This window comes from Ambystoma mexicanum, chromosome 6q (genome assembly GCF_040938575.1).
Source record: "Ambystoma mexicanum isolate Mex_15411 chromosome 6q, UKY_AmexF1_1, whole genome shotgun sequence".
In the NCBI taxonomy this organism is placed as follows: Eukaryota; Metazoa; Chordata; class Amphibia; order Caudata; family Ambystomatidae; genus Ambystoma; species Ambystoma mexicanum.
The window spans coordinates 1583502187-1583526837 of NC_090937.1; the positions used below are offsets into that span (position 1 = coordinate 1583502187).

At 42.9% G+C, this 24651-nt stretch overlaps 1 protein-coding gene across 1 annotated transcript in view; it reads right to left on the reverse strand.

Moving 5' to 3' along the window:
• The window catches only part of SFXN5 (sideroflexin 5), a 1920751-nt gene that overhangs the window by 643508 nt on the left and 1252592 nt on the right, over positions 1 to 24651 (reverse strand). Inside the window, exon 11 of the mRNA XM_069632305.1 lies at positions 1970 to 2085. Within this exon, the coding sequence (XP_069488406.1) occupies positions 1970 to 2085 (116 nt within the window). The remainder of the gene's footprint in view (positions 1 to 1969; positions 2086 to 24651) is intronic.

The window sequence follows — 24651 nt, forward strand, 5'->3', positions numbered from 1 at the left end:
CATGAAAGGAAGTTAATCTTGAAACAAAGCGAGTTATAGTGTGATAACATGAAAGAGAAAACTATTGGAAACCTGAATAGATAGAAGATCCATTGATTGAAATTTCCTGGGAGAAGGCAAAAGAGTCTAAAGTAAACTTAAATTGTGGTAAAAACAAACAAGCAAACTATGGAAAAGCTGAACAAGAAGAGTGGGAAACCAGTGATAATACCACCCTGGGAAAGCGGGCAAACAGTGCAACAGGCACATGGTCAGAAAGATCTAAGTGTGTTGAATTATTAACTATTAGGTGTACCTTCTTCATAAGTCTGCGGCCTGGCTGACCACACTGTACATAGTTTTAGCAATTGCTGTGGCATCATTGTTACTGAACATAGTTGTTCTAATGGTCTTTACATTCATAGTTACTGTTGCTATGTTTATCCAAGATGGGGTTGCGTGGTGGAATGAGAATGTTACAAGCTGGTGGAAGTTCTTGATGTCAGATGGTGGTTAGCTCCCTGGCTGGGGGTTGCCTCACAGGATTACTCAACGAACCCGTTACTTACCTGTTCAACGTGGTAAGCCTGAATCCTTCAATCATAACAGACACCCATAAAGGAAAGCCTTAAAGAAAGAAGTATATTCACAAGCTTCATTGAAGAATTACAGAAACTGATCAAAGATCTATAGACTGATAGAAGAACTGTCCTATGGAGAAGGGAGTCATTCTCTGAATCTAAGTGTACACACGGGTAAGGTCAGCTAGGGTAGTTGTGGACAGGTGAATTCTAATTTGGACTTCCACGACTGACTGACAAGCACCTTAGTAAGTAAAATCGGTAGGGACACCCACAGTGATAGGGAAAGTTAGGTCTTATCATTCTTATTTTTTAAACCATTCTGAAACATGTTGTCCAATGGTCTGTGTTCTCCTTCTGATCCGCCACAACCCTCATTATATTGGGTACAGATGGGGGAGAAAAGCAAGCAAGCTACTGTGTCCGCTCTATTATAATGAGGTGGCATACGATGCCCCGCATTAGCGGGAGCTTTTTTGCGAGAACCGTTCACTTTTCAGATTCCCACAAACTGGCTGGATCGATTTCTGCAGACTGTGCCCACTTTTGTTGTGTGAGGAAAAAGTAGGCGCAGTTCATGGAAATCAATAATGGCTTCTGTGTTTATCATCGTGGCTGCTATAGCTGGACGCCAACCTAAGCATTCAGGCACATCAGAGACCATTCCCGATTCACTGCATGCAGTGGTAAACGGTACAGGCACCCGGGATCCTTCCTCCTTTGCATGCAGTGAATAACCAGAATGAGGATGAAAGAGCCTGACGTTAGCGGGAAGTCACAGGGTTTGGTGGTACACACTAGAGTTGGAGCACATGCACGCTATGCGTGGTGGGAGAACTAGGTGGAATATTCGGTATCCATGTGAGAAGATGCAATGTCCTACTAAGCATCGGGCAGAAGGATGCAACACAGTGCGATCTACACATTCAGAAAGTCCGTGGATACTGCACATTGGCCATACATTGCTGTTATCAGAATCAATAGTCTGTGCGAAAAGAATGCCCATGGCTAGAGGCTACAGCACATTTCCAGACAACAAATTCTGTTTTAAGCACCGATAGCATATACAGAAATTATAACAGTGCCACAGAAAAAGGCCTGGTTTACAACATACACAAAGAACTATTCTTACATTCTAAAAAGATCAAATCAAGAGGTAAATGCAAAACTAAGAAGCCAGAAAATATATCATTCAGCCAGTTACTCCATACTGTTTGGAAATTAGAAAATAGAAGAGCGAATTCTTAGATGTAATAAGAAACAGAAAGCCTCCAAGGAAATATGAACAAAGAACATGTAATAGAAAACAAACACAATACCAATTCAAGAGCTAGAATAACCACAAACATACCAATTTTGTGCTTGAAATCAGCGAATGGGAAGAATGCCAAAAAATGAAAGGTACATACATGTTTTGCAGCAATTCTTGAGGATCCAACAACCTTTCCGTCACAATCGAGGACATCAATGCCTTCTTCCAGTTCACTGTGTCTCATCAGGACCACGTTGCAAACATTGGCACTTGCTGGAAGGAGAAGAAGCAACAAATACACTTAGGCGCACTTAGACAAGAATTGTTTTGTAGCAACTGGTTTTGGTGAAAATTGGGGATGTACATTACCCATCCAAGCACAATTCCTTGTAGTCACCTGGACAAAAGATTAGTGCACCATGACACATAGTGACTGAGAACAGTTGGGCGTTTACTCCTATAATAAACTTCCAGGCTCGACCTTGAAAATTCTCCAACATTCCCGTCCTGCCTAGGGTAGTCCTGGCCCACCGGAAACCTGCCTATATGGTACAATGTTGTTTCATCGGCAGGTTTTTTTTTCATTTCGTTTTTTGCCAAAACATTTTCAATGAAAAAACGAATTGAAAAATATAGGGTGGTGGGTAAGGCTATATAAAGGTTTAGGGGGATATGAATTAAATAACAGTGGTGGGAGCTGAGGGGGGACACCAAAATATATTTTTTTAAAGAAATTTGATGCGTTTTTTCGTTGAATTGTTTTCAGTAAAAAAATTAATCGAAGTAAAACCTGGCAATGACGGAACATAGAACCGCCTATATAGACAAGAGGTTACTGATCTTTCCTGCCCTGGGCGTCATACCTCCACCTCTTCCTCCTTAGTACTGCCACACTCTCCTCCTGATCTTACAAGCACCACTTTCTGATTGTTGCCACCTATGTCGGATGTTATGTTCTATAGCATGTTGGTCTCACTTTCCTTCACCTCTATCTACAATGCCTTGATGATCTTAGTGTTCCTTTGGTCCCTTTACATCGCCATCTATTTTCTCCTCTGGCCACCTCTAGGTAGAGCACCCCTCCTCTCCGTCAGTGCCACCTCTAGCCCTGTTCTGTCTTGCTGACTCTCCTGGGCTCCTCTCTCACCAGCCTCCTGGTGACCCTGGCTCTTAGTCCTCTGTACCATTCTCCACTTGGTCTCATGTAAGCTCTTCTTGAGAAGGTCAAGGGAAGCATGGCACTCCTGCCCCAACAGGCTAGTCTTCTGTGGAAAGTCAAGGTCTGCAGGACCGGCTTGAAATGCAGAACTGTGATGGTTTCCTGTCCTGTGACGGGGACCAAGAGGGGTGACCACGCAATCATACCACCCTATGGCCCAACATCTGCTAGCTCGGTGTTGCACTGGTCCCTCCCTCGTCAGTTCCCAGGACCAGGCAGTGAAATGTGTCAAACCCGTTGGAGAGATGTATGCTTGATGTGATTGGTGGAGTGCTCCATTTTTGCAAATAGTCTCTTGGCACTAGAGATCCCCAATAAAATACACTTACACTCATTTTGATTATCCATACCACAATTCAAGGCACAATGAGCAAACGGTGTGGTCTTCAGTTTCCTCTGGAAACCAGTATGTTTATCTATAGCCTGAATATCATACAGAATAGATTTCCAGAAATTCTAGATTCAGAGGACATTAATGGATGGCAGGCTTTTAATAACTAAGGACCTATAATACCAAGCAAGGATCGAAATTGACATTGGTGACCAGTAGCAAAAAGCAGCTCCTGGGTATCAAGCATAACCGGATATGCATGAGCTATCTCTGGGTAACCAGGAATTAGTACATAGGGTGCGGCAAATCTAACTTTGTGCCAGATACAAACTCTTACCATTTTGCCAGTGTTATATTCTCCAATAGGATCTAAATGTCCCTTAGGTGTGTTCTTAAGTCCCCTTCATATACATTCGCAAACATTCACCATTAATATTGCAGAGCTGGGTGGCTTGTATGGCTCCACATATCACAGGAGTCAGTAGCTCCTGTTAGCTGCGAGTTTGCAGCTAACCAGGCTCCCCTTGGATATAACCAGGAACTAAATAGCTCCTTGCTCCTGGCAATTTTGAACCCTGCCAAGGCAGCTTTCACATTGAAATATGGAGAGGGAACTCTGGATATAAGAAAAGAAATTAAAAAAAACGCGATTTTATTTAAGTGCTAAGAGTGTGTTTGTTCGACCTGAATGCCTGCATTAAACATTCCATAGTCTCAAAAATGCTACAATGTAAAAATAGCGCAGCGGATGTGCTTTTTTGGGGGAAAGGCACAAAGCCCTGATAATCTGTGGGTGAATTACATCATTGAACATTTATACTTGTTTAATAAGTCACACAAATGTGCATGTTGTGTAAATGAATCTGTCCAAATTCTACAGGGCTAAATAGCCCAAAATTACCATTTCCTCACATCTAATTATAGCTGACCCTGGTATCTCGAAACCACCCGGGTTGATGCGAGCGGTATGGAAGGTATCAGGTCCCCTCATCAGGGGCGTTGCTAGGGGGGGTTAAGGGGGCTATAGCCCCTGATCTTTTGGTTGTAGCCCCGGATAGAATCTCAGGAGCTACAGCCAAAAGACTAGCTAGCCCCCAGTCCCAACAGTTCCGACATCAGCTTAGCCCCGGGTCTTTTCCAGACCTAGCAACTCCCCTGCCCCTCATCGTGCCTACACCTGCCACAAGCCCGCACTCTACCTCCTAACTGAAGCTGCAACATTAGGTGATGACGGTAACAGGAGACAAACCATTGCCCAGATGACCGCCCAGATAACTCAGGCACGCCAGGTGGCATTGCCCTACAGACACTGCATCCACTGCAGACCAACACCACATGGCCATTCACTGCCGGGAAAGCAAGGTATGGGGGGGGGCCTGGGAAGATAACCAGTCATGGCGTTGCAGGACATGGACATCCAGGGCACTGCCCGTGCAATAAGTTGCACTGGCCGTGCAAAAGTTGAATTTTGAAGGCAAGGAACCGGGACCAGGCTCTCTGCGGGGCTGTAGACCACCTGGCAGCATTAAATGCAGGCCTAACAAGGTGGTTGCGAGAGGAAACTTACCAACTGAAGGGGGTTTTAACCATCATGTCATGCAAACTGGAGAGAATGAAGAATGCTAAATCCTAGGCACCGCTAGGGTTGGCACAGGATCTTGGAACACCAGCCGCTGACAGGCCTCCCAACATCTCCACCCACCCTCGAGTCCACCGTGGGCATCAGCCCCAGAAGTGATTTAGTATGGGCAGCTGGACTTAATGCTCCATTTCCACTTGCCCTTTTAGAAAATGGTATGTGCTTGGTTCAGACACCAGAAGTGTTGGACCATGTGCAAAATATGGGTAAAAACTATTTATGAGTCTTATGGGTTTCGTTGCTAGTAAACAATACCCTGGTGTGTTCCATCACCAAGAGGAAGCCTATATGTGTATTTCTGCATATGATAAAGGACAACTGAATACAGCCTGTTGCCCGTGTTCTATTGAGCGCGGGGCACAGAAGACTTCATACTGGAGACCATGCACCGCTGAGACCTAGCCCCGCCCTGCGCACATGCGCACTCAGGGGTTGACAGGGCCTTCCTCAGGAGCCCAGAAGAGGAAAGTCATCAGCACAGAGAGCAGACAAGAGTGTGTGCATGAATGTTTGTATCCATATGTGCCTATTATATGTGGGGGGCAGGAGAACCAAAGAGGGCTTTGGAAGTAAAACACCCCGATGAAAACAGAATCCTGCCAGTGGTGGAGAAGGTGGAGGTAGGGGAAGGGTGGGGAGCACTCCAAAGAGTTTGGGGAATAAAACACAGCAAAATGGCCATTTCCTGGCCTAAACAAGAGGCCTTTTGTGGATGCATCCCTCAACCAGCGGGATTCAGACATAGGACCAGTATAACATGAGGACACATATATATATATTCAAAGAAAAAACTTTGTTAAATGGACGTTATGGTTAAGTTGCACTAATAAAAACCTATGAAATTCAATGAAAAACCTTTGTTAAAGGGATGTTATGGTTACAAGGAAAACCGAAAAACCCCAGAAATTCGCCAGTTATGGTGAGCTAAGCAACCATAACTTGCACCACCACCGTGCACTGCTAAGACTAACACCCAGGACATCAAAGATGACATCATAAATGTCATTGATGACATCACTGATGACATGACATATCTGGGCCACTTGTTTTTGTTCACTGCCATATATAGGCCAGGTGGTTTTGTTCACTGACAGACAGAATATTAAAATTGAAAAAGGTGCTATATACCTAGACGTTAACCTTGTCATATGTTCTTTAAGTATTTTCCTTAGGGTTTGGTCTTAGGCCATGGTGCACATACATAGGGAAATGAGCAGGCCTCAAACACACAATTCATTTGCATACATGAAGATAAAGTTTAATGTCATTAATATTTTCTGTTGATGCAGTTTCTTTCTTCCTTAGTTTAGTTTCCCTGTATGTGCCTCTGATTTATATGCATTGTGGTTCTTCATATGTATTGTTTGTACCAGCACAAGTGTTGTAAGTCTTGAATTGTTAGCTAGTTATTACTTGTTTAACATTACTCAAAACTCTGATAAGGGAGCATTCATTATTGTACTATCCAAAATTACAAGATTATAAATTGTGTACTTCTATGGTGCATGCTGCAGTCATTGCCTATGTTTATATATGATTAGGTTTCTGTATTTACAACACCACTCCAATACAATGATTTTAGATAGGTACATTCTTTAATAGATTAAGTAGTACATGATAGGTCTCCCGATCACCCCTGACATCTTGTTACCAACAATATAAACACAACTCCTTGTAGGGACTTTCCATCCAAAGTTATTTCACTTGTGATGTCATCAACGACATTTGTGATGTCATCTTTGATGTCCTGGGTGTTAGTCTTAGCAGTGCACGATGGTGGCGCGAGTTATGGGTGCTTAGCTTACCATAACTGGCGAATTTCTGGGGTTTTTCTGTTTTACTTGTAACCATAACGTCCCTTATGAAATTGAATTTCATAGGTTTTTATTAGTGCAACTTAACCATAACGTTCCTTTGACAAAGTTCTTTCATTGAATTTCATAGGTTTTTATTAGTCCAACTTAACCATAACGTCCCTTTAACAACGTTTTTTCAGTGAATTTCATGGGTTTTTACCAGTGCATGCTTTTTTCCTAAAACTTACTAATATCATACTTACCCAATGTAGCAATATTTGTGTCCAATTTACAAAGTGTCACCTTAAAACTCTGCCATTTCCACCTCCTAGAATCATTTTAACACTTCTATACACTTTTGGCAACTATTTCAACTAGTTTTGCATCCGTAGACGTCTACGAACATCTGACTTCATTGTTGACCTTCCGGACAGTGTCACATGGCCATACGCTGGCGCGTGGCATAATGACGTGTCCGAGAACCCGTCCGCTCTTCACAATAAGATACGTGCTTCGCGGGCTGTTCAGAACTGCATTTTCTACTGATCTAGGAACTTTCAACTTCAAAATTTCCATTGCACAGCTCCAACACCTATTCCTACTCATTATCCATTAACAATCTAGTACACAGTACATACATTTAGCAAAACTGCTATTTATCTTAAAATGACATCTGCTAATGCCATCCCTCCTCCCCAAGAGCCACCACCACTGCTGTAATCAAGGAGCATGAGAAATACTGTCCCTACCTTAGAAATAACACACACGCAACATTTTCCCCTGTCCACCTACCCCTCCATATTAGTGTTTGGTGCCTCTTCCCTCATTTCCCTTTCCACCTTTCGTTCTTAGCTCTTCTGCCAAAAACAAAAAATACATCCAAGAACAATAAAAGAAATGTTCCTTTAGGAACCACCTTTTACAGTTAAAAAATAGAACTAAAATAAACTTATAGACTCCATCTACTTTATACTTCTCTGAAAAGTACATAGACTCAATAAGATTTTCCAACATTCCCATTTGCATTTTGTGTTATGCTAATGGGAATATTGTGGCGTTCATCCTCCGTTCCAGGGATTGGAACGGTGGATACCGGCCCGGCAGCCCAAGTTAACAGCCCAGGCGAAGCGAGGGTGTATAAAGAGGTCTATGGACCATTATCCCCCCATTCCAGCCCCTGTAATGGGGGATGAAGGCCTTTAGAAACCTAGATTCCAAAAACGGGAATCCGAGGTGCTTAAAAAAAGGTTTTTCCTTCCTACACCGGGACACCTCTTGCGTCTCAGTGTAGGAAGGAAAATCCTTTTCCAAGATGGCCGCCATGGAAAGGAAAAGGAGGGTTCCATACAGGGCCCCTCTTCGCTTTCCATGGCACCCTGCAGAAGGCAAAAAGAGAACTCTATGACCATGTTATCACAAGCACAATTTTCTTCCCTTTCAAATCTATCCCAATTTCGAATAACTTTACCACAAAGCCAGTCCCAGGTGGACATGGCCAATTTAACCCCATGTTTTGTCCCTCGTGGTCATGGCCAGTAGCCAGATTGTCCGCATCATGACCTTATTCCATGACCCGCACAATCTGGCTACACCGTCACCAAAGGTATATCACTATTTTTTGTACCTACATTATGACACTTGTCAAAAAATAAAACACAGGCACATTTGGAAAACCATGCTTTCAGCTCCTCAATGCTCCTTACACAAGTTTGCTGGAAATCCACCCATGTTTTATTTTTTCAAAGTGTCAAATGTATGCACATACAATCGTCATATAACCTACCCCCACTTGACAAAATCCATTCAGACTTTACGAAAACATGAATATCTAGATCTATAATATTTTTGAAAACCTTTGTGTAGATTTGTCAAATGGCACCACATTTATAAGCCTTTACAATATTTTGCCCCCCCCTCTAATTCTGCCCCCTCTTAACAAAATCCCACCAAACTTCACAAAAACATTTATATCTAGATCTATTATCAGTTTGCCAAATTAAGTGTAGATTCGTCAAATTGCACCTCATTTATAAGCCTCTACATTATTTTGAGACCCCCCTCTAATTTTGCCCCTCTTGACAAAATCCCACCAACCTTCTCAAAAACATTTCTATCTATATGTATTATCAGTTTGCCAAATTAAGTGTAGAATCGTCAAATGGCACCTCATTTATAAGCCCCCTCTTGACAGAATCCCACCAATCATAGCAGAAACATTCATGCAGTTTCATTAAGTGGCGCCAACGTTATAAGCCATCCAAGATCTGCTTTTCACCAACCCTGTAAAGCAGAGGTGTCTGCGAACTTCACAGGACTGTTCGCGAACATCCGAACCGTACGCAGACTTTCACAGTGAAAAACACCCATTTTATTGCTTCTTGCAGCCATATTCCATCCCATCGGTTCTAGGTCATTTGGTCGAATATAAATGGTCGACAGGACAAATGGTCGACACCAAAAGGTCGACCGGTCAAATGGTCGAATTTTTTTTTGTTTGTTTTTTCAAATATTTTTTTTTTGGAGGAGGTCCCCACCCCAACCCCCTTTTTTTTGCTAAAAACCCCTTTTTTTCCCTAAACGAAAACCTAAAAAATATGTATATAAATAAAAAAAAATTCGACCATTTGACCGGTCGACCAAATTGTGTCGACCATTTGTCTGTCGACCATTTGTATGTCGACCATTTGACTAGACACCCATCCCATCCTCATCACCCCAGAGATTATTTGATAAGTTTGACAAGTGCAATGTTGTGTTTTTTAATATGTTTTACAGTGATGTCCGCAGACATCAGCCGCTGTTGGCGAATCCAAGATGGCAGGAGTTTCCAAAAATCTGACGCACCTCACGCTTCACTCCAACCAATCGGCGAACACGTTGTGTGTCCGCGGACATGACGCAAGCCGATTATCCAATCGGTGTCCTGTCCGCGGAGCAAACAGGGAAGTGTGACCGCAGAGCGGACATAGATATCACACATTTTTTGAGACCTACTTTTTGGTCATTTTTTTCAAAAGTACTGGATGGATTTTAACCAAATTCACAAAAGCACGCTTTCGGTACCAAGCCGCCGCTCCTGCCGCAAATTTGGTGAAAATCCGTCCAGCGGTTTGGGCTGTAGGCATGACGGAATTTTTTTCTCCATTCAGTCTATGGGAAAAAAAGAAATGTTGGGACCCCCCCTATAACTTTGCCCTCCCTGGACGAAACCTCACCAAAGTTTGGTGAGGATTCAACAAGAGAGAGCAAAGGTATAAGCTGCCCAAAAAGTGCTCTTCCTATGGGTTTAGCAACTTAACCATAACTACATGGCCGCTACTGCAGGCCATGTAATATTATTGGCCAATATCGCTATCTCCGTGTTGCAGTGGCACTTAAAAGGGTTTTACTTTGTGAGTTTGTCATGTTATCAATTTAAAAACTTTGTCAAATCTGCTGAAGGATCAGTCTGACTAGAGTGCTTGTGCCAATCGTCACTGGAGCGTTTGATGTGATCCTGTCTACATGCACTCTTCCATTACCAGTTGTTTTCACGTGTTCAATTAAAAAGGTGATTATTGACGAGACTAAAAGCAAGTTATTTAACAGGAACCTGCGTGCAGGACCAGGAGCATCTCTCTAGGACTGACAGGTCCTGGCTATAGTACCTTAATAGGCTTGAATCAATGTCTGCACATTCCTTTTTAGTTTGCGCTATTAGGACGTGTTGCGCCACCTATAAGCTAAAACTATTGCGTTAGAGTACAGATAGTGAGACATGGCATACGAGGAGGGATGCACAGCGTATAGGTGTTGTTTGGTTATTTGGCCCCCCTCCTCATTGATTACTTATGGCCATGCTAATCCGTATGGCCATTCCAACCCAGTTCTTGCCCTTCCCTGCCCAAAACACCTCCTCTCAGGAACTCTTTGAGCTCGCTTTACTCAAGCCTTACCATGAAACGTTGCACTCCAAGTGCCTGCCAGTGCTTTTTCAAAGCAGTCTTCTGAGAGTTAATGACTTAATTGGAACTGTGAACCAGCTACAGATGTAATAAATAAGTCTTAACCGGGTCTGTATTCAGCTACTCGATTTATAAGTACTATAAATTCCCTTCACTGAAGTCTTGTTAAAAACTAGCATTGGCAAAGCCAAAGTTTTGGGTGTGTATAAGTATTAGACATTTGCCAGGCACTACTATTGTATTCCCAGGTACTCACACCGTGTTGAACCTGCTGCCATCAATGGCCAGTTAATCCCACTTCAGCAGTGCCTGGCCTGAGTCTTTCCCATGCCGACACAAAAGCCCAAACTGTTGGCATTGCCAATGCTTGGTTTAGCTCTTCTTCACAGACATGTCCTCCCCTTGCCCCACGACAGGACATATTATACTGAAATTAAACACTACTGGGGCGCTTTGATCATGTTCACATACATGTAGCTGGTAACACTGCCCTTAAGTTACATTGGTATCAGGCCAACAATTCCAGGGGGCAGGAAGTGAAGGAAGCCGGGCAGGAAGTGAAGGAAGCCGACCCGGAAGTGTCGACCTGGAAGTGTGGGAGCGAGGCATAATCAAGGGAAGAGTTGCTTGATGGTGGGAGGTGTTTAAACCCCCCTCGCCTCCCTCCCAAGATTGTCTCCGGCTCCTTATTAGGGAACCTTCCACCATGCAGCTAGGCATCTAATTATAGAGCCTGGGAAGGTGCAAATGAGGATGCTGCTGCAGGCCTGAGGAACCACTGGAAGGCAATGACACATTCATTCTGCGGTGTCACCTTCCCTACCTTGGCCCCTTCCCTACTCTGTGCGGGGTCAGCATGGTGGTGCCGCGTGCCCAGGGCCGATCAACACCACCAGCGGAAAAGCTCGTGTCAGCAGGGTCTGGCTGCCGCCATGAACCGGGCACCGAGGCGTGGAGGCTTGTTTTCCATCCACCCCGAGGAAAAGCTCTCACTAATCAGCGCGTCCAGGTCCCCAAAGCCATGGCATCCACATCACAAACAATAAACCTGCAATTAGTGGCAGGATGCCTCACGGCCTGCCCAATAATTAGACACGACAGCATGCAAATAAATAATAACACAAGAAAAGAGCTAGAGAATTAATTAAGGACTAAACAAATTAATTACAGGTCTCCCATCAGTTTCAACATTAGCGCTAACCTCGCATCGCCTAGCGCCTCTGTGTAAAAGTTGCAAACACGTGGGTAGCAGAGCTGTTTCACAGAGGACTTGTGATAAAAGCTGCTTCTGCTCTGATCTGGAACCGGTTTAAAATAAAGAGGGTTTGCATATATTGCTGCTTTAAGGAAATTACCAATGAAAATAGTTTTCAGAGCTGAAATATTTTGTTTGGTTAGGAATAGAAAAGGCTGTACGATCACATGTGCCCGCAGATAACTATTATTTCATATTATAAGGAAGCAGATTTAGTTTCTCTTTCTATTGTGTTCTATCTATCTATGTGTTTTTTATTTTGCGCCACGCACCCAAAGGCCTCAGGGCGCTCACAAGACAGACAAACAGATCCCAGCTATAACCGATTACGTGTCCAGTCATTTGGTCGACTGAAAACTGGTCGAATGACATTTGGTCGAAAACCAAATGGTCTAATTTATTTTTTTATTTTCACCCCTTTTTTTAATTTTTTTGGGGGGGTCCCCCCAAGCCCCTTTTTTTAAAAAACGAAAACCCGAAAAATAAATATATAAATAAAAAAAAAATTCGACCATTTGGTTTTCGACCAAATTGCGTCGACCAAATGTCATTCGACCAGTTTTAGGTCGACCAAATGACTGGACACCGTAATCGGTTATAGCTGGGATCCGTACTCAATCTATCCCTCTATCAAACAATAGCCTCTTTAATTGTTTTTTGAACTGGGTTTGGTTGCACAGATCCTAACATCAACAGGGAGTGAATTCCAGATGGTGGGTGCCCAGGCATTAAAACCAGCACCACCAATCCTTTTTAGAAACACACGTGGTTGCTGTAACATCATGCTTTTGTTTGAACAGAGAGTCTACCAGAAAGGAGCACTTTTTATTCTCGAGGAGAGATGGAGAGGGGCTTCAGCCGAGAGACTTTTCAACACCAGGACGGAACCCTTAAATTGAATTCGCTGCTCAACTGGGAGCCAATGCAGCTTCCTGCGAGATGCAGACATCTGAGATCGACTTTCCAGCCCACATACAGCACTGACAGCTCCATTCTGTGTCACCTGAAGCCTTTTTATGTTGGCATTAGAAGTGCCCATCAGGAGACTGTTGGAGTCGTCCAGCTTCGTATTTACGATCGCTGCAGGAATCAGAACTCTGTTAGCCTCTGATTGGCACGGGCAAATCTGCCACAATAAGTTAGTATAGTAAGAGCAGGACGACTTGATATGAAAAGTGTTTCTTGAAGAACAAGCGAGAGTACTAATGTTTTAACTGAGACTGTAATGACATTGACATTAACTAAGAAGCATTTGTACTGAGTCTAGGTTTTTTAACTTTTTCTGGGTACCGCTGACAAGCAACTCTGTTTTGAGTCATTCAGAGCCAGTGAATTTACAGCCATCCATATCACTATGGCTTTAAATGCTTACTATCTGGGTGTCATCTGCGTAATTTGGAAACCGGACATCCAGAGAGACAAGAAGGTCACATAGGGCTTTAGAGTATACATTAAAAAGCAATGGAGATAAACATGATCCCTGAGGGAAACCACAGGTTAAAATTGATCTTTGTGATTGGGCATTCCCCTTGAACACTGTAGCTGACCTTGGTCCCAAAAATGACTTGAAACAGCCTGCAGTCAGCGGGGTGCATTTCCCTTCCTCAATCAGTCTATTCACCAGTAGTGCATGGTCGACTAAATCAAAAGCTGATGAAAGGTCTAACAATAAAAGTAGAGCTGCACTACCTTCCTCAATAATACCTGTAATATTGGATTTTAAATCTAAGAGGGCAGTCTCTGTCCCATGATTCATACAAAAACCAGATTGTTCAGCCAAAATATCATTTTGTTCCACAACATTTTGATATTGGGTACAGGAAATGTTATCAATTATCTATAATATGTGTTATTCTGTCATCTAAGACCACTGAGGAAACTGTAAAGCTCCCCCCAGCCCAACCACCCCCTCCCTACCGGTCTCTAACTTTGAGAATCTTTAAAGGTTGACTATGTGGGGATGGGCTTGCAGGCTACGGTAGAGGGATGACTTCTAACCTTCATAGACTGAATGCCTGGCCTACTGAAACATGGTGATTGTAGTCCAAGCATCCAAAGGTCCGCTAGGAAAGACACCAAAACCCAGCAATATCTTGGGCTGCATTAAAATAAAAGTATTGCCCACAATGTTCTGTTGTGAAGATATCTTAGGCTTATCCACATCATCATAACCAGGATATGTAATACTTCATGACACCATCTTTCACTCGATTTTATTATTATATTAGTATTATGGTATTTATTGAGCACAGACCTTGCTTCGGGAAGCAACAAATCGCTTTATAATCGTAGAAGGAAGAACACAGTGAGGGGAGCAGAGAAAAGGTGGGCGGGGAGCTAACAACAGGGGAGGGCAATTGGAAGAAGGGGATCTGCAAGCAACAAGGTGAGGAAGCAGTGAGGAGCAGATCACCGAGTCTCAGGGAGCGTGGGGAGTGCAGGCTCTGTGGACCTAGCTACTAGGGATAAGGATCCTTTTTTTAACTAAATATAGTCCATGAAAAAATGAAACTGAATATCTAAACATTTTATTACAGAAACATAAACTCTATTAGTAAAACAGAATACCTAGAACAAATGGGGGCTGTATAATACACTAATACACATGCAGCATTGATGGGGACTGAAAGGCAGAAAAAGAACACGACTCGATACAGGAATCCTATCTGAGCAAATTGGACTGACCATGCCCAAACCTCCGCTCCTCCCAAACCAAGCGATGCTCCAGAAACAGAACAGGGCTGGACATCAACGGAGTGATGGACGGTACAAACCAAAAAGTGATGGGTGGAAGGTTTTGAATTAATCTGAACCACTGGCACTGTTCTGGGAAATCTTCCACACCACTGTTTTTTTTAGCCAACTGCGCTATTGCAAAAGGGGTTCAGCCATATGCAAATCAGTCAGGTAGTGCCACCAATGGGAGCAGCCATGCCCGAACTGCTAGGCCAGGTCCCCTATGCATGGAAAAGCAAAAAACCCCAAACATGTTTCAGCCTTATTGGGCCTGATCAGTGAGGCGCAGCTTGGTTCCCTATGGTGCAGTGAGCAAGGGACCCATGTCTGGGCATACCCTCTTTCACATAGTGTTGCTATAGTTGCCCCGAGTGAGACGGGTATACCCCGACGTGGGTCCTGTGCGTGCTGGGCCTAAGGGACCCAAGCCACTCCTCGCTGATGAGGCCCAACAAAGCGAAACATGTTTGGGGTTGCTTGTGTTCTCATACAGAAAGGATGTGATTAAGCGGTTTCGGCTGGACGGCCCCTTTTGGGAGGGGGGGCAAGCCTGATTTGCATATGGTTTTTCCCCTTTTGTAATGGCTAGGCAGGTGAGGAACGATGGTCTGGAAGGTTGCCCAGAGCAATGCCAGATGTTAAGATTCATTCTAAAACCTCCAGTCATCATCCCTTTTGTTTTGTTTGGGATGGATGACCTAGCCATTTAATACTGCCATCCAAATCCTGAGGCTCTCTGAATGAGCAAACATGGTTCATGGTTACAAACACTTAAATGTTAGGCTGAGAATTGCAAAACATGAAATGAGATCCAAGACCATAGTGTATTCATTATATACTTAGTGAATCAAGCATACAGCTCTTTTTTCACAGATATATTTGTCCAATATAAATATCTGCGGTCGTTCTTATGTTCTAAAATGTTCTCTGTTTTTATGCAAAGCAGCCAGGATCCCTAATTTCTACTATTTGTCCCCTTCAAGACCACAGACTGCTTATTTCAAAAGAGTCCAATATGTGGCACTGATTCACAGAGCGTTTTCTAATGGAGTTTTGCTATTATACAACACTTCTGTCACTTAGGCCCTAAATAGGGTATGGTGGGGAAAACGCACTCAAACCAAGTGCTGGAACCATAAGTATCTGGGCTCTTATGAAGAATGAAAGCAGAGTCTTGTGTAGTGGTTACTTTATAAATTATAAGTGCTTTAATTAGACACGTGGGCCTAATATTCCAGGTGAATTTATTAAACACTGAAGCCACAGAAAATAATATATTTCAGTATGTTATAAACAATCATGTATGTAGAACATGAATACGACATGAACAGCGCACAGAAAGATAAAGCACAGGTAGTGAAGGAAAAAGAGAAGAAAAACGGGGTACATTAGTTGTAATTTGGATGTGGAATTGGAACCTGGGCTATTATGCCCAGAGCTTGAGTCCGTAAGGAGATGAAATGCCGTACTGTTTATTAATTTTCCGATTTGGAATAGTGAGCTCAGGAAGAGGGTCTCAGTTGAATAACCTGTGGTGTGGAATGAAGAAGGAAAGTGGGGATAAGGATATGCAAGTGCTGGTGGCAAGTGGAAGCCGGCGCTGGGGAACGGGATCAAGGATTTCCCACAAGAAAGGGAAGGAATTGGTGTCCATGTAAAGTCGAGGCATGGCGAACGTGGAGTGCAGTGTCTTGGCGGGGGGGGCACTGTGCCTATAGCGTTGCGATCGAGGGAGCATGAAAAGGGGGTGGATAGGCAAGACCAGACGCTGTGTGCGGGGAAAGAGTACAGGCCTGTCTGGTATAGGCGAGAGGTAGAGCTGTTTGGCAGTGTCGCTGCAGAGATAATCGGATTAGTGATTAGTGATTAGTGCATACCTCATCGTGGTGTGCAGAGTATGATAGCTTTGAGCATCTGAGTTGGAGAAGGGAGGGAGAGTTGTGAGGGGTGGCACATGCTAATGAAGTTAATCAATTACAGAATAATGTGAACCGCCTGTGGTTTCTGGGGATGGTGAACCGATGTAGCACTGGAAACGGGGCATAAATTGTCTCACAGCTGTAGTTAATCCAGACTTACATTGTTGGCCAAAGAGGCCACAAGGACTAGATGAACGGTCAAGGCCATCGTTCGATCCCAACCGCCATTTTGGTTTGCTTTTACATAGTAAATGCAAAGCAACGTGATAGGTTGTTCTGAGGTGGGTGTGTTCATGGAGGAGTAAGTACTTCGTTAAGTGTCTTTGTTAGTTAGGCATCCCCTGAACTGTAGTTCCAGAGGAGTCATAAATGCAAGTTATAAAGTTAAAGAAACAATGTTAACTGCAAGTGTTGTGTGGCAATGGTGCGTGCTGGCAGTTAGGGTGGGTGGATTCTCAGTGGCAATAATAAAAGTGTGGTGGCTTGGCCATTAGGATTGTGGCCATTAATGTTGTGTGTTGCGTCAGAGTACAAGGCTAATGGGATCTGAGGCAGGCAAAGTGATTCTCCTGTCATGAGTTTGACAATGAGCATAAGTCCAGTTGAGCAGTAGGAGAGAGTGACAGTGAATTATAGAGCATGGGAGAATAGGTCTCATATGATTCATGGTTAGTTAGTGCATGGTGCACAACAGAGAGGATTTCCTGGTGTCTGCGAAGCGTGCCAAGTTATAAAGTATAACGTTATAAGGTATAAAGAGGCACAGAGGTGCGGTGGCTGTAGAAAGGGCCAGAAAAGGTGACAGCTGGAAGGGTGAGTGTGTTGTGCCATGGAAAAAAGTCCAGGGGAAAGAAAAGAGCATGATTCATAGAAACACATTTCGCTCATGTTCTGTGTTGAGAGAGACTCTTGCTGACACTTCTGTATTTGCATATGAGTTTGGCTCAATCTCAACTCACGGTTACCTCCTCTGGTGTCACATTTGACAGTTTATAGGACAATGAGGCAGATGTCCCTCCTGTTGTCAAGCTGGTGCTTCTCTTGCCAGTGTCCCGCCAGTGGGTATCTGGTGTCCTGGGAGCTGACAAGGCTGAAATGTTCTTGTCCCGAGTTCTCTTATGGTGCTTCCAATGTTCATTAGTTTGCATACACAAATGATTACATAGACAACAAATTTGCTTTTACAATTAATGAAGTCAATCCGGTGAGTGTGTGTGTCATTGAAGGACACAGATTTCACATTCTGTGCATGCGGGCACATGCAGCATGTACCACATTTGTAGAAACCAGCAGAATGAGCTGTGGCGAGCCAATTCTGGCTTGTATGTTGGAGTGGCGCAATGTACGATGGACTTAGTATTGTTCTTAGGGTTGGTGCTTTTGTGAAAGACATTTTTGGTCTTGTTGTAACCCATTTCTGAATGGCTTCATCGATTGTGAGCAGGTGCCAATGTTTATTGAGGATGCAGTATACTTTGAAACTTTACTGACTGTTCTGTGTTTTTTTATCTTATTGGGTCTTCCACGAGTATGCTCTTTGCTTTGGGTGTGAGAAGGGTCGACCTGTTGATGGACGAGGCAGATCTTATAGCCTTTTCTAGAGTTATCTCTTTGTAGTCTCTGCTGATGAATCTTTCTCAGAGGAGTCTGCATCCAGCTATGTACTCAGTGTCATTACTGCAATTCCATTTAGCGTGGATTAATTCACCTTTAGGGATGTTCTCAATGACTGTCTTTCTATGACAGCTAGTGGCAAAAAGGATCAGGTTGACCTCTGTGGGTTTTCTGAAGGTAGAGGTGTGTAGGCCTTCAGTGTGTGCGGTGATTCTTATGCTCAGGAAATCAATGGTTTGATGGCTTTATGTCCCTGTTATGTCCCTCTTAGTTGTATGCCTGTTGGTATTCAGGAATTCTTTGTAAGAGTGGAGCTGATCTAAAGTGCCTGCCCAAATCATAATGACATCAATGTACCAATAACATTTATGTATGTGGCAGTTGAAGTCCATATTGGTAAACGCAAAGACCTGTTAAAAATGATGCATGAACAGGTTAGCGACTGCAGGTGCGTATGTTGTGCCCATTGCAATGCCCTTCGCTTGGCGGTAGTATGTGCCATCAAAAAGGAAAACATTGTGAGGGAGAATTCCCAAAATTCCTTTGTCATCTCTAGATGCAAGTAGAAAGATGAAGATGCCTCAGCGTACGTATACTCTAGGGCTCTGAGTGCTAGCCTGTGGTCAAAGGAGGTATACAAGGCTTTTGCTGTCCAAAATCACTAGTATGGAGCTGCTCCTCCATTCATTTGATTGTAAGATGAGTATGCATTGTGTCTCTTAAGTAAGTTGGGATCTTTGAACCGATGTCTCAATATATCAACAATGTCATCAAGACAGAAGTAACAGTCACTCATCCAATGGCACTTAGAATTGGTCTGCCTTCTGGGATTCATGTTAAATGATTATAAACCTTCAGCAAAAAGTAGATTGTTGGCATTCGTGGGTGATCCGATTTAAAGAAGTTCAACTCCTCAACTTTACATTTAATACACATTAAGGCATCACATCTCCTTATGGACTCAAGCCCTGGGCATAATAGCCAAGGTTCCATTTCCACATCCAAATTATAACTAATCTATCACCGTTTTTTCTTCTCTTTTATCTCTTATTCCTCACAACTTGTGCTTTATCTTGCTACCAATACATACAACGCTATTCTTATCGTATTCATGTTCTACATTCACGATTGTTTACAACATACTGAAATATTGTATTCTTTTGGGTATAGTGTTTAATAAATTCACCTGGAATCTAACCACTATGCAAGACTCAGCTCTCATTCATCATAAGAGCCCAGATAACTACGGTTCCAGCTCTTGGTTTGAGTGCAGTTCCCCCACCATACCCTATTTAAACTGCAAACAGGATGAGAAGGTGTTAAATCAGGTAAGTCTATGGTGATAAGAGTTATATTTGTTGGTTTTCTCGGCTCACCTTGTTGTTTTCTTTTTTCCCCCAGGTGCCGGCGTTCGGCGAAGAAATGATGGAGGCAGCGCCGAATCGGAATATGGTGCGAGGACTGGTGAGTATGGCGCGGCGCTGCAGCTGGAGATGCAACGCGTACTGAAATGATGTTCTTTCCAGGTCCGGAGGCGAGATGGATCCGGAATCAGGGGAGGAATTCGAAAATAGTTTGTTTTCTAAAATTGTCCTTTTCTTTCCTCTTGTTTTTAGGAGCTCCGGATTCGAGGCGGGCGTGGCAGAAGACTGGATGCTGGCTGTTCCAGGTAAGAAGTTCCCCAGAACCATGCCCGAGTAAAAAATAGTCCCTGTAATAAAATAGTCCCATCCAGGCCTCACGTTGGCTTGGACTCACTTGCAGCATGGTCTGCATCAGGTAAGTAACGTCTATGAGCCTGGTGCCTAAGGCGCCAGGACTGATTCCTATAATGAGCCTGGCGCCTAAGGCGCCAGGACTGAACCCAAACAGCCCCCAGCCGGGGCTGTTGGGGTTTTAATAAGTGTCTGGATGCCTGCTCCCGGAGCTGATGGGCTTGGCCCTGATGCCCGGGGGTAGGCATCATGACAGAAGGGTCCAGTCTTTCAAGAACTACTCACCGGCTGACGGATGCAACACTAAGCATCGTGGACAAGTGCAGTGATCTACACATTCTAGAGCTCTTCTCTTTCTCCCTGTACAACAGGTTTTGATAACGTGCTTTGCCCAGTAAGACAAGTACAGCGTGCTTATTATGGCTATAGTATATACTGGAAGTGATCAGTGGAAAATAACATTGTAAAATTTTACAAAGTGACAGTTTACTATGCTAGTAATATTAAATAATGTATGTTTTTAATAGCTTCGCTGAACAAAAATAGATTCCATTTTGTCTCTTAAGTTGTTGTTCCTTCTTGGCAGGGAGAGCGATCAGATTAAAAAGAAAGACAAATTATGGGACACAATTAAATGTAATACCATCAGACTTGGTTCCCTACAAATTAATTGGTTAGCCTTTGCTGATGACCTACTGTTCTTTGACTTGACTCCTGTAGGGCTTCAAAGTAAGTTGACAGCTTTTTCCAACTATGCAGTAGAGAAAAATTTCACCATCAATGCCAGCAAGTCAAGAATAGTGATCTTCTACAAAAGGCGCAAACCCAAAGTGATGGGATGGGACCCAGCGCTATCTAGGATTTAAGTTAACCTACGAGGAACCCAGCAGAGCTATTTATTTATTTTTATTTATTTATTTGCATTTATAAAGCGCACAGAACTGCCCTGGGGCATCGTGGCGCTGTTACAGCAGACTTAGTCATGAACACAAGCATAGGAATGTGTTTACAGATGTAAACCGAGTTACCGAGTACATTTCACATTGGTAATAAACATTGAGCTTAGAGGTTATGCTATGCTGTGGTTACAATGCAAGCATGAGAGTGCATGTGGAAGACTTTAGCGGAATAGGAGGGTTTTGAGGTTTTTACGGAAGGTATGGTATGATTGAGGAGGGCATGATAATTAAATCAAAAGTATTCATAGCCCAGTTCATAGCCCAGTTCAAAAGACTGAGTGTCTGTGTAGCTTTTCTTTACTTCCATTTAGAGACTACTACTTAGCCAAGGTTGTTCCATGTTTAATATATAGTCTGGAGGGTTCACTCTATGATCAGGGTACATTCCTGACCTCACTGGAGATAACGATTTGGAAGAGGGATTTGGGTCGTCCCCTGTGTGTTTTCCAAACTGTGTAATCCGGCATGAATTGAGACCAGTATCTATGGCGGAAACAGTGTCATGGTCGAAATTGTGTATTTTCTGCAAGATGTTGGTACCTCCTCCCACTTCTTTCTTTGAGTGGATACATCTTATGCTCAATACTAAGAGTATTCCATCTCTAAATAATTTTGGGATAAATATGAAACTCATCTTGGAGAGGTTGGGTCTGAAGGAAATAAATCTAATTGAAACTCCAGAAATGGTGAAGAATAAACTCTTTAGTACAGACTGGCTGCCCATTCACTCTACAAAGAGTATGGGGGCTTTCCAAGGAAAGAAAAGGTGAAATATATATCCCTGTTTCTGTGCTACAAAGCAAGATCTGTGTACATGAGATTTAGACTTAATCCTAATTCTGTAGACACTATAAAACATCTTATTCTGTACTTTGATGCAACTACCCATATAAAACATCACCACTTCCAATTATTCCAGGAGTGTGGAATTTTGGAGAGCGAGAAAGGCTTGTGGTCCGACCTAATGAGGGGTGATTCTAAGTCAAAATGCCTCCTTCTTTATTGGATGATTGTAGGTGTTTCAAAGTTTAAATGTTTCATTATAAAGTGACACATTTTACTGCAATTGATATCACTTGAATGAGAACTATTTTAAGGGTTTCATTTTTACAATTAAGTGGTTTATATAATTGATCTCTAATTTTTGTATGTAAATATTTTTCATTTTTACAATTTGATATTTTAATTTCCTTTTATTTGTTGGGGTCTTTTGCACTTTTTACATGTTTTTGTTCATCATTCTTTCTTTTTGTGAAAAGGTTTAATTTAAAACCAAAACACTCATCCATTTTTTTTTAAAGAATTTGTTGCTTTAATGAACAAAAACAGAAAATTACAAAGGCAATTGTAGACCCTACAGACTGCTCTTCTGGCCTGTTACAAAGTATGTCAGATTCCCAGACACCCCCTGCATAACTAAACTGTGTTCTCCCATACAGACAATTCACCTTCAGTGTGACTGTGATGTTCCTGCAAGACACACCCAATGATAATATCTCAAATACCACGTGGGTCCCAACCTTGGGGAATTCTTCTGTCGCTGCAACCCTCTACTTTAACTACAAAAAACGGCACTGCTGCTCGAAAGATATCTGTGATTTTTTTCTCTAGTCATGTTGCTTTCAGCAGCTTCTGTAGCTGCTCTAGTTAAAGTACTCCTGATAACTCGGCCCCCACCCGCAGAGACAGAGGCAGAGAGAGAGAGAAAAGCGAGTGAGGGAGAGAGGGATATGTGGAGAAAGTGACTAAGTACTGGATCAGTACATGATATTCCGGGTACAACTAGTAATAATTAGTACAAATAGGGAGTGATCAATCAAACAAAAATCATGCAAGCATCAGCAAAAGTATCAGCCTCCAGTCTCATCATCGTGGAGATAATAAAGTATGCTTTTGACTGCTGCAAAAGTTACTAACTCAAAGAACCAAATCATCACTTATGAAATTAGATGCCAAATTAGTTTCCCAAAAAGGAAAAACATGTTCTTGCATCATTAGACCCTTGATCAGAAAAGCACTCTGTGTGTTTATGAGGATCTTCACATCCACAGTGTAACTGAAAAAGGGTAGATTCCTATTTTAATTGAGTCTATCGGAGAGGTGGCTCTACAAATCTTTAAAATGAGATCAGTTAACTAGCATGTGTGTCTGGTTCATGCTGGCTTCGCAGTAGTTGCACTAATCATGGTTTGAGACTACATGTAATCTATACAGTGTTTCCAGAGACTAGACTAACAGAATGTGCTGCAGAGAGAGCACACTGTTTGCATGCTATGGCTAACAGATGAATCCCAATGGAGGCAGATCATGGCACAATATTCAGGTGAGCTATCTCAGAGGGAGCCAATGGGTAGTGTTTGATCCAGGCTTTGATTAAAGTGCAGCAAGTTTCAGACTTTGGTAGCAGTGGGGTTGATTGTTTCTAAAAAATTGAAATAAAGGTTTTCCTGGTAATTCCAGTATCACCCATGACTACCAGGGACGATTGCTTGCCTCTAACTGCAACAAAGTGTTTCCCCTAAAATGATTTCAAAAGCATATTATAGCGTATTTCGAGTTATTTTACAGATCTGCTTAATCCTTTAGCTTTCATTGCTATTTATGTGGTATTTATATGCTCTGACTCCAGAGGTTTTTTTCAAACAGCTCCTATTATTGCATTGCAACACACACACCTTTGCTTTGCGATGCACCCCGAGAACCCAGGTTCTTTTTCTTTGCACAAATACCCCATGACTGGGGCGCCTGCAGACAAGCCTCAGTGCTTGGAGACCAATACAGTGGTAACCGGTGCAGTATAAAACATGATACACCTTACAAGCATGGCTATTCATTGGAGAACGCCTTTTTTATATGGATTTGCATGAAGAAGATATAGCAGGACACGTAAAGATGTTTAACATTTGCTCAATATTGCCATAGACAGATACACATCTCAACATGCTAACCAGGAAAATGAATTACCACAACTCTCACCTCTATGCAAACTGGCGCGGACATGGCAGCTTCAGCAAAGCGGGGTCCATTAATACTCAGGTCTATGGAAGGGGAGCAACTGTAGCATCAAGATCCTGATCCTTCCAGTGTGCGCAAATACTCAGGGCATTCCCGGAAAAAGGGTCTAGGACTTCGGCAGCATGTGCACATTGTGCGGCATTTCCATGTTACGTGGTTCAAAACCTGGCTGCAGGAATTTAGATGCCTTCAAAGTTGATAATCGGCATGTCAAATTTGTATACATTATTTCATGCCCGATCACGCCTGCTTCTAAGAAATGTAATGGGTGCTGCTATTATCCAGTATTCAATTTATTAAGAACTGAAGAATGAAGAACTGCTTTGGATACCAGGATTTGAACCAGTGACTAAATTCCATTCAGATGTCAGAGGTGTGCGCTTCTAATCCTGGCAGCAGAGATGTGATCCCAGACAGGGTCATCCTTAATACTGGTGTACCTAATGCAGCTGCACTGGAGTCTAGGATGTTGCTATATGGGCTCTTAATTTCCAGAAAGAGACTGAGTGGCAGCACAGCTAGGCTCCAGGAGAAGAGGCCATCAGGTCAGTTTCATCAGAGATGGATTTCACTTTCACTTTCATGCAATCACAAAAGCATAGCAGGAAATACTGGTGGCTCAGTTGCTGAAGCAGAACTCGGATTACCGTCTGATGGACGGACAAGTGGCATCATTTGTTGCAGGTGATAGGATATA